We start from the raw sequence: 14,879 nt of genomic DNA, 5'->3' as shown, positions 1-14,879 counted from the left end.
TGATATTTAATTACTTCAAATTATAGCTTCTGAAAGCAGTGTATAATTTCTTGCATTCCAAAATGTCCAGTAACCTGATGGAAAGACTACCTTGCAGAGTGAAAGGCATGATTTCATATGCAGTTTTGCGGAGTTCGGCTTTCCCAGTTTCTAGGAAAATGACTTACTAATTAGGCTACTGTTCCAATATGCAGCTGCGACTACCCCCAATCCTGTCTTCATATTTTGAGTGAAATTCTTGTGTTCCATTGGTTTCCTTACTTTTAAAAAAGTCTGGCTGACTATCCTGGGCCTGGAGTGAAAGGGAAGACCTGGTGGGGAGAAGGGGCTCCTTAACTGCAAGGCTTTGATGGCAGCTCGAGAAGTGCCTTCTGCATTTGCTTGCAGCCTGTTGTTCACGATGGCTCTCTGCTTGGCCCCACAGACCATGTGCATCTCCTGCCTGACAACCTCTGAGGTGCTCTGTGACTCCTTCTGCCCAAAAACCATGAGGTGAAATGAGGATAATGAATCCATTTTGGTACTCATGCACCTCATCTGCTGATCATGCATGAGGATGTCAGATGAGACAGCACTGACCTCTCTGAGATCACAATATCACAAGCTGCTTCAAGTAATCCCTCTCTCGCTCGATAGAGCTGTGCGACGTACTGGATGTGATGGCTTGCCTGCAGCTTGTTTCCGCTGACTGCAGCCAGCATCAAGGGGAAACTGGAGATTAAGATTGCACGGCTGGGTACCTGACCTCGCCATCTCTGGGTTTTCCTAAGGCTGAGTTTTGGAGGGGGAGGTGGGGAGAATAATGCATGTTCTGAATATGCGTAAGATAGCACTGGCTTCCTTAACTGTGTTTTAGTGAGACTTCTGCGCTGACAACTGAGTGTGATGGTATTTCCATTTGGTATTAATGAAAGCACTTGAGGCCAGCGTGCAAATTCTTCCCCACAAAAATCTTCTCTGAGAATCTCCATTAAAAACAAATTCTTCTCATATATATGTAAATACTGAATTTTCACAGAATGTGAAATCTGCAGTCCCTTTTCTCAGATGTTTTGCTTGTTGTCTAACAGAATACCAGTAATTTACTGTGTAGCAATCACACAGAAACAAACCCATGAATATTAACTTGGTGGATTTATTTTTAAATTGTCTGCCTGAAAAGCTACCTGTGCCATTCCTGGCTGGAACCACACATTTCCCATCTCTTGTACAAAGAGTAATCAAAGGATTTTCTTTATCCTGAGATCTTGAAGGCAGACCTGAAACACAGCAGAGAAAATTGTTTATGCTTGGAACAAAGAACAGTGCTATGAGAGTTGGAGACCTGTGGCCGGGTGGTTCACTCTCAGATGTAGAAGCTGGCCAAATTTCCCTGGTGGCCTGGCCTTTCTGCCACGGTTCCATGTCAGCGACTGAGCCCAACAAGTGTCAGGATGAATTTAAACAGCAGAATTGATTGCCAGGAATGATTTATGCCTGTCTGCCTCTCTTTGGGTGGGGAAGGTTTGTTTAAATTTTGCTCTGCCATTGTGAACTGGTTTCAGACGTTTCTCAATTTATTGGAAGTCTCTGCTTTTCAGCTGCAGTTCTTTTCACCAATAACTTTATGCTATGATATTTTACTTGACTAGCTTGTAAAACCAGCTTACCGTGACAGTTTAAAGGAACCTGGCTTTCTTAAAGAATATATCCATCAGCAATAACATGAAAGCTACTCTCAAGTCCTACATGATGTGGATTTTTAGACAGTAGCATATTCAATTTTAAGGGAAAAAATACGCTTTTCTCCAACTGAGCCTTTCTAAAACGTAACCTTTCCAAAAATGAGAATAAACTTGAATCTAGGTACATCTGAACTGTAAGAACATCTAGAATTAGGACTTGGTTGAAATTTGCACTTTGCTACAATATATCCATCCAGTTGCAAGCCTGTTCTGCTCCTCCCTGCCTGCCTCCTCTTCTATTTAAAGTACAGATAAAAATTTTACAAGCTCTGATGTTGCAATATCATACTTTGGTTTCTGTAATTATAGAATAGAATATTTTAGAATAGAGTATTTTAGAATGGAATATTTTAGAAAAGAATAGCATAAAGTTGAATATTTACAGTGGCAAGGGACATGCAATGATCATGTAGTCCAGCTGCCTAAAAGGCTGACCAAAAGTTAAAGCACGCTGTTATGAGCATTGTCCAAATGCCTCTTAACCACTGACAGGTTTGGGGCATTGACCACCTCTCTAGGAAGCCTGTTCCAGTGCTTGACCACCCTCTCAGTAGAGAAATGCTTCCTAATGTCCAGTCTAAGTCTCCCCTGCTGCAACTCTGCACCATTCCCATCTATCCTATCACTGGATACCAGGGAGAGGAGATCAGCACCTCCCTCTCCACATCCCCTCCTCAGGAAGCTGTAGAGAGCAGTGAGGTCACCCCTTAGTCTCCTCTTCTTCAAACTAGACAAACCCAGAGTCCTCAGCTGCTCCACATAGGACATGCCTTCCAGCCCTTTCACCAGCTTTGTTGCCCTCCTCTGGATGCATTCAGAGACCTTCACAGCCTTCTTAAATTCTGGGGACCAGAACTGCACATAATACTCAAGGCAAGGCTACACCAACACTGAACGCAGTGGGATAATTTTTCTTTTGACTGGTCAGTTATGCTGTGTTCGCTGTGCTCCAAGATGTGGTTTGTCCTCTTGGCTGCCAGGGCACACAGCTGACTCATACTGAGTCTGCTGTCAACCAGCATCCCCAGATCCCGCTCTGCAGAGCTGCCCACTGGCCACATCCTCTCCCAATTTATATTTGTGCCCAGCGTAGTAATTTTATGTTTTTCCACAGTTTCTTGCCTCCCACTGAAGAAGGTTGCAGAAGTCAGTGTAAATAAACACTATAAGGCAGAAGTCATGGTAAGATGGCAAATACGGCATTTTAAAATCTGCCAGTGAGATTTAATTAAGAAGTTCAGTTGAGAAGCATTACCTTCCAGTGTTGTTGATTTTGGTGAAATGACTTCATTTGTTCAGGAGCTTGTTTTTACAAACACTATGTTTTTAAAGCTTATTAAAAGCATTTCTAGACAGCCCGCTGTTACTCAATCATTCTTTATAAGCACATATAGAATTTATATCTCCTTTTATAAAATAATCCCGTGTATATAATCTGTATATCACCAGCAGGAATTCATGTGCACCTAACACTTCTCTTTTAATATGTAAAGTAAAAAATAAAGTGCATTATTTCTTCTTTCACTGATATCTACCTTCTGCTTTTATGAAATATCATATTAATTAAAAAAAGAAAAACTCATTTAAAAGCACTTTATTCCTGAGAAAAAACAAAGATGATATCACCCTTGTCCTGTTATCCCACAGTGTACCATGGTTAAAGTATTTTCATTGTCTAGACCATAAACTTTATTTTCAAGCATGTCTATTTTAATTCATGTCCCCATATAATTCGCTGTCTAAATTCTCAGCACAGATGTATAATCATTATTTTTACTGCATCAATATCTAGAAGGCTCTGTGGTGCTCGATACTGTATAACCAAAAAACCACGGTCCTTGCACCTAGGCAGTTTTTTATAAATACGTAAGTATAGGAGGTATAAAGTGTGGATTGCAGTATTTTTTTCAGTGTTTTAATTGAATTGTTCATGCTGCTTTTGCATAAGGTTATCAAAAGCCTGTCAGATAATCTCATTACATATTAAAGGATAATTCTGTTGCTCGGAACAGAGTGAGTTATTCTGTGGCTGATGTTAAAAGGTCTTTTCTGCTCTGTATGCTAAACCGCACCATCTGATGTCAGCACATGGCAACTGAAAGCAGCGAGACCTGCCCACATGTATCCAAAGGCCAGGTTTTTGTCTGAATAGTTAACACAGAGATTCTTCAAAATTTCCTCGAGGATCTGTGATATTTTTAGTATTGCAAGGCAATGGTACAGATCTGATTCATTCAGCATATTCAGTTGCCAGTGGACTGCACAGCCTTGGCTACCAGCCGTGTGTAAGCTCCCTGCTGTTCTTTTCAGCCATTTGGTCCTTAGCAGCCTTGCCATGCCTTGGAGGGCTGGAACAGCAGCTCTGACAGGGTCTGGCCATACATACAGAAATGCCTGGGAAAAGGAAACTGGTGAGCATCGTGTGAATTTCTGTGGTAATTGTCGTTTACTGATTTTTTGACAGTTGCAGAAACAAGCCAGTTACTTCATTCTTCCCTGAAGCCAGTATGAGGGGCTTCACCTGTAGACTTCATGCAGGGGAAGGTTCCCTTTGCACGTGTGACATGCTAAAGCCGTACAGGAGTGTCTGCTGATGCTGACACTGCAGAGACCAAACCCAATAAGATAAAAGTCAAAGGAGCAAGAGAAGGCTAAAGGGGGGGAAGCCAAAGAGGCAAATGGAATAAAACAGAGGAAGGAAGTGGTGGCGGAAGGCAGAGATACGGAGAGAGGAAGGAGAGAGACATTCCAGAAGGAAGAACAGACATGGAAACACTGTGACATAAATAGCAGCTGTAATTGATTTTCAGCCAGGAAGGAGCTGCAGCTCTTACTGCTGAAGACATGTACACCGCCATGGTGCTGTATAAATAAGATAGAATTAAGCTGGCCATAGTGTTCACATCCCTTAACATTTTTCCTGCTAGGAATGAATGCGGCAATTGAACTTCAGAAATTAAAAACTTAAAATACTTCTATGTCAGTGCAGTAAGCCACCACTCAGTAGAAAATAAAGTAATCCTACGTGACTAAGTAGACTTTAAAGGAGGATCAAAGTAGGAGAGAGAGAAGCAAAAGGGAAGAAACAGACACAAAGATGTTTCGTAAGATCCCTTTTCCATGCATCTACATGTAGTTTCTTTTGTGTTCATTTTGTGTAACTAAATGTGTATAAGCATGCTATCGTAAATATTACCTGCTGTCTTGATGTTCAAATAGAAATTGTTGCTAAGCTTTCCTAAAAGATACAGGGAACTTTCTGGTGCAAAAGCATCTGATGGACTTTTGAATGGCAGGTAAGGCCTCTTTGCTGACTTCATTTTATCAAATGAGTGGTTCCTCTGAGTTCATGTTTTCTTCTTTGAAAAAGAGATCAGGGAAATTGCCATATGCCATGTTCCAGAATCAGGATGAAGTTAAACTTCATTGTAATCTGTTGCTGTGTCAGCCCCCATGGTTGAGTGAATCTAAATACATGTGAGTTTGTCAAAAGTATTTTTTAAATGTGTAGTCCTTTGAAAAGTTGGAAGGAATTTTTTCATGTGCTATTAAGCCAAAAATAATTGCCAGTATGCTGTTTCTGGAGTACAGCCATGAAAATCAATGGAGAACAACAGTGTCAAATTGGTGTTAAGGCAGCATGAGAGAAGAATGGAAAAATAATGAAAGGGACCCTCCAAGTTTTATTTCAGGAGATAAGATGCCTTTTGTATTCCTTCAAGATGAAAATTAAAACAGATACACAGTAAAAAATAAATGTTGAAGTAGAGTCTGTTGTACGTTCATTAAAGAAAAGCAAGCGCAGGTGCTTTTAGGGAGCACTCTAACCTTAGCACTTGATGTCGTTGGCACCCCAGCAGGACACCGGGTTCAGCTAGATGTGTGGCAGCAACCAGGAACTGGCCAGGGTTTCAGCTGAGGCTGGGACCAGGCTCAGGGCTCTGATATTGGGTTTAGCATTGCTGCTGTTTTGCAGTGTGAAATGCTGGCACATGGAGCACCCTCTTGGCCAAGGCAAAACTACTTACCAGAGAGGCTGGAGGCAGTGTGCTGTCAGCTGCTCTTCTCTGGAGCTCTGTAAGAGCCAGCCCAGTGCACTGGTGCTTACTGGTGAACATGTTGGCAGAAACGTGCTGTCTTGCTGGCGCAAAGATTGCTGTGCACAGGGGAAGCAGGCTCCTGGTGCTGGCACTGCAGTCAGGGGCAAGGCGGTGAGACCTGGCCAGCTGCCTGCACTGCCACAACTGTCTGTTCTGCTTCTGCACAGCTGGAGCAGGCAGGGGTTAGTCCTCAACTCTGGGAGAGCTCTAGCTCTTGCTGTGCTACTTTAAATTGAATTTAAAAATAAAAAATAAAATCTGCCTTGTGCTTAACTGCATGCCTTAAATGGAGAATTTTAATAATGTGCCAACAGCAGCAGTTTAGAGTATCTTACTGAGGAAAAGGTCACTGTGCCCATAAGTTATCCTAGCATTTGATCAGTGGACTCTTTTCCAAAGACTTTAAGTCTCATTATTCACTGCTTATAAAGTCACTTGAGATATAAAAAGTCTTTTTATAGTAATGAAAGGACTCCCACAATTAGCCAGAAGGCAGCCATCTATCTTTTTAAACTACTCGGATTAGAGGAGACCAGGAGTTTCAGGCGTATGTACGTGGATGAATTGTTATGACAGTGATAAGTGTAACATTCATGTGGTGGTGCCGGCTGTAAGTGACTTCATGGAGGGCTGGGTGGCTGGTTTTTTTTTCAGAAGTGAAAGAGAGAATTTTTTTGCTAGTGAAATGTAGAATATGATTCCCTAAAAAGGAGAAAAGTGACTACACATTATTTACAGGGTCCTGAAATCTGCCATTCAGCATCCATTTTTCTTTGGGAACTGCAGATGATGAAAGAATGTCATTAATTTCATGTCCTAAAACTTTAATGGCAAGTAGAGAAAAATACATACCCTGGTAGAGAAATTGGAGAGAGAGCTCGTGGTAGAGCAGAAATACCATGAAGTTCAGGGAAGAATACAGCATTCAGTGCGGGGGCTTAGAGATAAAAATTATGTGTTCTGAGCACACACATTGGCCTTTGATTGTACTTTTCCCCACCATCAAAGGGTTGCTGTATGTGGTAGATCTTATGAGAGATTTATATAATGTCCTATCCACAAATACAAAAAGTTTGCAATGATTAATATAATAAATGATGGTGTAATTCTATAAAAAATTAACATATTTTATGCATGCCACTTCTAGTTTAGTCTTTATTGCCCTCAGACAGAATCCTAATATCATCAGAAAAACTGTTTGTCAATATTAAAAGCAATTTACATAGTAAATACACTCCAGCCTTGTTACATCACCATCTGGGTTGACTGAGCACTCGTGTTGGTACCAGGAGGTGCTGGTGAAGGCAAACCTCACGAGTTTTCAGCCTGTCCAGCTGTCACCATGGGAGGGTGACAAGTGCCAGCATTTCCACCCTGTGGGAAGGAAACAGGTTCAGTGAGAGAGCAGCAGGAGGTCTTTGTGGAGAAGGGCTCAATAATGGAAAGTTGGAAGGTGCTGGAATGGGCAGGTGTGAGAGAAAGAAGACCCCAGGGGAGCAAAGAAGGGTCTGCACTGAAAGAAAAAAGCAGAGTGAGAAGAGCAGACAGCCGAAGAGGAGACATGAGAGGCAGCAGAGCAAGAGAGAGGAGAATGAGGCTGGGAATACCAGCTGGAAGAGGATGCAAGAAAGATGGCCGTAGCAACTAGTAACAAGTCTTCTGGGCAGATTGAAGGAGTCAGAAAAGGAGAATAACAGCTGCTTGCAAGTGCATGTCTACCAGCACTTGTCTCTGGACAGCTCACTATGAAACTAACGCAGTAATTCTTACATTTAATTTGGTGTTTTCATTCTATTCACAAACCAAGAGAACTGAAGATAACACAAACCAAAAGAAATGCAGATAAGAGTATGTTCTCTCTTTCAAAACTCAAGTGAATCTTTTCTGAGCTGTTGCTGTGCTTTCTGAATTGTGCTTTCGAAGCTGAGCTTTGAGTTGTTCTGATGTTGTTGAACATCAGTACTAAAGGTCTTGAAAGGATCTTTGTGAGATGTGTGTTGCTCTAACACACAGTGAGGAGGTGGAGCGAGTGTTCTCCAGTTATGCAGACTGCCAAGCTTCATGTTATGAAGTGCAGGAATTCAGGTCACATTTTGGCCACAGGTTAAAACTGCTAACTCAGTAGTGCTTTTAAACTTGTTGGAGTGGGCGTAGTTATCCTGGAGGAGTGAATTGTAGCACCCAAGTGTTTTTCTGAAATATGTCCCAAGGTGAGGGCACAGATCCACAAAGAGACTTTAGGCATGGAAATATCAGGTGTCTCCCAGGGTGGACTTTTCCATACACTGTCAGAGGAGACTGAAAAATCAAAGGCATTTGTGGTTAATGATGGTTGTGCCTAACCTAGCCAGCTGGAATCAGGCTATAGATGTGCATCTAAAACACCACACTTTTCCTATACTCAACACCTTAAATGCTATTAGGCAATCAATAGATTTTAGATTTGAAACCCCAAACTTCCTCTTAAAGGTCTTCAGTGATTTCTTTGCTTACAATGGACTTGACTTTTCTTTCAAAACATGTAGCATAGTTCTGCACACAAAGTCTTGGGAGACAGTTCTTATAGTAGTGGTTTTGTTTTAGTATAGGGATGACTGGGTAGAGAAGACAAAATCATGAAGGAAAAAGTGCTAAACTAGAGTTTGTATTTGTTGGAGAACCCAAGTTGCACAAGCACTTCTGTACTAGTTACCTTGCTCACTACTTTGCTGTAATTTACTGCAGTTGTGATGAGAACTATTTCTCCATTCCCTGTACGTCTACTTAGGGCACTTTTTCCAATCCAGTTTAAAAATCTTTTGAATTCCCTGTGATGCCTTGTTAGAAAATACTTCCAGGCAGTGTCCAGCTCTTTTCTGGGGTCTTTTGGGGTTGTGTCATGTCCTTCATAGAGAAGAGCTGCAGCTGTCAGACCTGCCCACAGATGCACTGATTGTGGTGGACAACTCTGACAAAATGAAGCATCGTCTTGAGGTCAGCTGAAAGAAGGGTGCTTTTTTCTGACAGCTGCTGTTTAGATAATCAAAATTGCCGAGAAGTCACTGTGTTGTCTCCCTCTGGAAGGAAGCTTTACAGAGTGGAAATAGGTATATTTCTATGTTTTCCCACCTTTTGTAGCATTTATTTTGTCTTGCTTAGATTAAGGCTTAATCATAGGCTTTTCAGCCCCAGTAGATTTCTGCTAAATACTGGGAAATACAAGTGATGCTGGTTATGCACGGGAAGATGCACAGAAGGCATTGCTTAAGTCTGTTCAGTATTATTGAAACAGCTACACAAACTATCAAACAAGACAAACCCCAGCTCTACAGGTAATGGAGGTGTAATTCTCATTACAAGCCTGTGGTTCAGCTTGAGGGAAGCAGACAGAGCCTTTGTGTTCGGTGGTTTATGTAGCTTTTAGGAGAGATGACAAGATTCCATGGTCAGGGCAAGAAAGGCTCAAATGGGAACAAGCATTGCTTAACTCATCTGGCTAAGGAAGATGAAATATCGTTAACCAGCATAACAAAAGTCATCCCTTTACTGAACCTGCACACACCCTGGCTGAGATAGTGATATCGGGTAATGGCTGAATTTGCTAGCTTTCAGATTAACTTGATGAAGGAATGCAGCTTAGTACTGAACTGTAACCTAAAAGGTAAGCATGTTGGATGCCCTTTCTGTAGATGAGCTATCACATCTGTGTTGACAGAAGAGCTGTGCTGTCCTCTCCAGCACACGTGTCACTGGTAGCTCACATGTCCTGTGCCCCACTATCCTGCCTGGAAAGCCTTACAGCTGGTGGCCCTCAGCAGTGGAAGTTTTCTAGAGTCTGTATGTGCCAAAAGCTGTAAGTCTGGGAAGAAGGTGGTAAGTTTTTGTTATTTTTCTGTGGCTTGCCGTTAGGGAGGGATCAAATTCCTGACTTAAAGAAAGACTGGTCACGCTAAGGGACGGTGTTTGATCCTTTGTCCCAGTTTGCCATCTAAGGATGCACCCAGGGTGTGGTAGCCTGAATGTGCTTGGGGTGAGGAATTGGAGGTGAAGAGACTACTGTGACAAGAGCAGATTTAGCACCTGTCAGGTCAGAGGCATCTTCTGTATGGGTGTTGAAATCTCCTAGGACGGTGAGCCTTGTGTGAACTCTATCATCATGTCAGACAGCATATCTGTCATTTTGCTGGGAAACCCTTGTGTCTGGACATCTCTGCTCTAGCAGAACACTCCAGTTATTCTTCCCGTTGCCTTTACTGATTAAATGGAGAGTCTCCAAGGATTTTACATCAGCAGAGCTGATCTTAAATTTCAACTTGCATATGCCAGGTATTTGCTGAGGATGGGAGGTTGCCTCATGAGCTGCTAATGTGACACCTTTTATGACGGTTGCGTTCACATGACAACACATCTTTTTTTCCTTTTTTTCCCTTTTCCCTTTTCCTGCTTTTCCCTTTTCTCTCAATATGGAGGAAGTAAAGATTACAGGAAACATACCAGCATTTCTGGCCCTCTTGATGATAAAATTGTGGCCAGCGTTAAAAGAAATTACCAAGAGCAGAAAAGTGTCCGAAGACAAGGCTATTTCATTTCTCAGTCTGATTTTTCTTTTTTTTTCTTTTTTTTTTTAAGAGCTCAAAGTGTGAGGATAATGTAGCCACTATTTTCCTACATCATTTTTTTATAGTCACTGTTTTGTTTTATACTCCTGTCCCTCCTTCCTTCTCTGCTGTCACCTCTGTGTGAGTGGGAATAAGACTATATACAGTGGGTCTGGCATTAGAAGTGGCAGTTGGCCAATGTCAGTTGATTTGTGCATGAAAGACAAAGCCTGTTTGCTTGTTTATTTTCTCACACTGATGGAGTTTTGCATGTAGCTGGATTTAGAGCAAGAATCCAAAGGGGGTGGCCAGGATCCAGGCAGTGGCCACCAGTCACTCTGGGGGAGACGTTGACAAGTGGCCCAGACTTTGCAGTGTGTCCTAAAGCAGGGGAACAGTGTTCATTAAACACAAGCTTAATCAAACAGGGCAGGAGGGTGGTTTACATGAGAAAAGATATATTCTTTACTTAACATTCACAACTTGCTTGTGGATTAATTAGCCCATCTGCTACAACAAATGTATTCCCATGTCTTTGTGTTGACTGTTAAAAGTGACTGATTTCTCTACCCACTTAAAATAGTACCCTGGATTCCACTGAAAGTAACCTTTCTGAGGCAAGGAATTTATTTAATCATCCACTAAGAACCTGTAAGTGGCTTGCTGTAAATAAGTGCTCAGCTGTCTACGGCTCCCAGGGTAACTATATGTGAGCGTTAAGTTTGGGGATAATGCAGGAGGCAGAAAACCCTTAAAGAAGCTATGTGAAGAGAGCTTCCAGCCCCATCTGTAGTATTGGCTTTAAGTTTTAAAATAAATTCTTCTTTCGCAGCCCCAAGTGGGCAGGACAGCTGCCAGCATAGAGTAATTCAGCTATAGATTTTCTTCTGAGAAAGGCAGTATTCATAAATTAGGTGACCTTTATGCAGCTCAACAAAGTGTGTTGATGATCTTCAAGTGACAATTTAAACAAGTACTGGGTGTCCGAAGTGCTTGTATTTCATCAGAAACCAACATAAAGGATGGAATGTTTTTAAAGTGTTTAAATTAAATAGTTATTTAAATGAAAATAGAGGTCAGCCATAGGTTCCCAGGATAAATTAAAATGTGTATCTTTTGTGTTTTTTCACACCCACATGATTTTAAAATATTATTATTCTTTAGAAATAAAATTTGCATGTAAATGGCATTGTTGTGAATTTTTGCCTATTTCCTCAAAGTGATAAGTATTGACTGATGTGAATAAACAGAGCTTCTGGTTTTCCAAAAAAATCTAATAATATGTTTTGTATGCTATCCAAATATCTTTTTGCTTTGCTGATGCAGATCTGTGATAAAATGGTTAGCTTACGCCAAAAGCTGTGTGGTTCAGCTGGGATACAGAAGGATTGCATGTTTTATACTTTAATAGGGGGGGAAATTGATACAGAGCTATGTGATATTTGTTCCCAAGCATTTGCTTTTGGGAGAAACACCATACAGTTATACGAAACGTAAAAAGTTTTAAAAGGGTTTTGGGAGGCAGGAGAGTAATTTTTCTGTTCCGAGGGCTTTAGGAATGAGAGTTACTCAGAGGGCCTGTAGGACACTCTTGTTACAAACCCTGCAGAAACTGTGGAATATTGTTTCCATGATAGGGTCTGAGTTAGAAGCAATAATGAAGTGGAGCCTGCAACTGAAGAGTGACTAGAAGACCCAGGCTCAAAGCTTTATCTCTAATTGCCTCTGTTTGATGGGGCTGAGTCTGAACATCCTGGCAGTGTAACTCGTGCTATTGGAGAGGATTTGCAGAAGCTTGCTCCTTAGGGAAATTTTTTTTTTCTTGTAACATAACTTGTTCTTTGACTGTTCTGGCCCTTCCTCTGATATACCATTGGTATTTTTCCATGTAACTTAAACTAACATAACCTAAGGTTGTAAACTGATGGATGATAATGTAAGCAAAAAAATCCTAACCTTTTTGGATTCGATCATCAGAGAAGCCATACAGATGCATTAAACTCAGATGACCAAGCTAATTGCTCTTCATATTACTTGATCACAGTCTAGGCTGCAGTGGTATGCTACTTCTGGGGATCCCAGGCATTCAGCACAGGGAAGTTTGAGTTTTTTTATGTATAGAAATCTGTTCAAATGACTTCTAGCCTTCACATCACCATGTAGCATCAGCGTTAACTAGAAACATCAACTGACCTTTGCATTGGTGTGTTTATTTTGTGTGTCCTCGTGAGTAACGTGGCTATGAAACACTGCTGCTTTGGAAGTTGTGTCAGAGGAAAGCTTGTTCTACCTTGTACTCGAGCATGTACTCTGGAAATGTATTGAGTTGATATATACATGTAATTAATGGTCAAAAGTATCATAGCCATCCACATAAATAGGACTGTGGTTACATGTTTTGCCTCAAATGTGACATTTTTAATTGCAAATGCTTCTCCTGACAAGCTTAAAAATATTACTGAAGGCTGCTAAACGGCTCTTTTGAGTTTGCTGGTATTGTTATTGTTCATGTATTTCCTTTTTTTACAAGAAAGTTGCAGGAATTTCTTGAATGAAAGAGTGATGTGACAAAGAATCTTTGGTTTCAAACAGTACTTTCAGGCATTGGGGAAAAGTCCGTTGTGAGGTCTGTCCCATTTCTGGGGAGGGTTTAGACTTTGTTTGTTAAGCCGAAGTTTTGTGACTTCATTGTGTTTACAACAAAGTTAATTTGTGCATGAATTTGCAGTACAATCCTATTTATGATTTGCTGCCAGTGTAGAGATTTTCCCAGGGATATAAATATTAACCAGGTTTTGGTACCCTTCAGATATTCATATTTCTTACTAGAAAACCCTGCATTTCTACCCCAGCACAGGACCATCTCATCTCCACAGCAGCTCACAACAGTTAAGTCCTGGAGGGCAGTTAACAGCAGTCCCATTGCTCTGGAAACAGCAGAATGGTACTTTCTGTGTAAGGATGTCACACAGCCCCTGTGTCCAAGGGGTTAGCTACTGACTGCCATTGACAAATTACCCCTCACATTTTCTAGTGGGCTGGTACTAGGGAATTTTGCTCTAAACACCTGAATTCATATGAATTTAGCACCACCCAGCCTTGCAGTTACCTTTTTTAATACCCTAAGGCTTCATCGAGACTGGGAGGAATTTGCTGCTTTGCCTGTAGCAGAGAGGAACCTTGCCACAGTCTTCTAGTTTTGCCAAGCTGTGCTGCATTTGCAGCATAGTTTTCTGCTTTATTATTCATCTGTTCATAGCAAATTATTTCTTCAGTTTGTTTGCTTTAGATTTCTTTCTCCTTAAAAGAGCAGCAGCTGACTGAGCTAGTCAAATCTTCCTATCTTTGGTCTTAATGACTGTATAATGGCCATAGCAGATAAGTGACAAAACATTGAAAATTGGCCTTGTTTCTTTTTAGACAACAGAGACATGTTTATTGACATCTGCATTAATAACAATGCTGTGCCAAAAATCCTTTAAAACAGTTGCATGCCACAGAAAATGCTGAAATTGAGAATTAAAGGCACCACTCCTTTTTTATTGGTATTTTATAAGGTAAATAAAATAGTGTGACAGAAAGAATTTTAAATGTCGGGGTTTAATACTTCAGTTTCTTTGCTGTGTTCAGATTCTGTTGGGACAGTTATGGAAGAGTTCAAAACATTTCTAACTTCTAGCAAAGATGGAAAAATTTATTCATCTTCCCAGCTCTGTCTTCCCTCTTACATGTATGCCAAAATATGGTCCAGTCAATGTCAGCATGTAGCTTGATGTACTACGCAAATAATTAATCACCATATATTTTACACCCATTTTCTCATGCTGCCTTTTCTTTTGCGAGTAACCATTGGTATATTTTTCTGTTTTTCTCTAGGTCAATGGGAAGGACCTCTCCAAGGCCACTCATGAAGAGGCAGTGGAAGCTTTTCGCAATGCCAAGGAGCCAATTGTAGTTCAGGTTTTACGACGAGCCCCAATTAGCAAAGCTCATGGCAGCTCTCAGGATGTTCGGCTTGTGGATGCCAGCACTCAGACTGACATCACTTTCGAGCACATTATGGCTCTGGCCAAACTAAGGCCTTCCACACCGCCAGTTCCTGATATCTGTCCTTTTCTACTTTCAGACAGGTATGGTCTATCTTCTCCTGATGATTACCTGTGGGATTGAGGTATTGCAATTGAAGGCTTGCAGCCTTCTCTTGAAAAAGTCTCAGGAACACTTTAAATAACTTGTTGATAACCACTGTCCCATTCAGGCTTCAGTGATGTTTTCCTAAACTCTGCTCATGGATTAGAGCACAGGAAAGAATCTTGGCCATGTTTACTTTGTGTTCATGTGTTTGTTCATCCAAAGCTAAGACCTAGTCAAGAAGAACACTTCTGAGTTCTGAAGTACCAAAAAGGCTTTTTCAAGCCTAGAAAGAGCTGTCTTGTTGCTTTCTGTTCTTCCAAATTTTGTACCAAAAAATCAAGGAG

General features: G+C 41.1%; 1 protein-coding gene across 1 annotated transcript in view; it reads left to right on the top strand.

The window, feature by feature from the left end:
- PDZRN4 (PDZ domain containing ring finger 4) overlaps positions 1-14,879 on the top strand; it is a 251,282-nt gene that overhangs the window by 191,145 nt on the left and 45,258 nt on the right. Inside the window, exon 4 of the mRNA XM_037390575.1 lies at positions 14,278-14,531. Coding sequence (XP_037246472.1) covers positions 14,278-14,531 — 254 coding nt within the window. The remainder of the gene's footprint in view (positions 1-14,277; positions 14,532-14,879) is intronic.

This window comes from Falco rusticolus, chromosome 5, assembly GCF_015220075.1.
Source record: "Falco rusticolus isolate bFalRus1 chromosome 5, bFalRus1.pri, whole genome shotgun sequence".
Classification (NCBI taxonomy): domain Eukaryota; kingdom Metazoa; phylum Chordata; class Aves; order Falconiformes; family Falconidae; genus Falco; species Falco rusticolus.
Note: the sequence above shows the minus strand (reverse complement) of the source record. Positions and strands in the feature narration are given on the sequence as shown.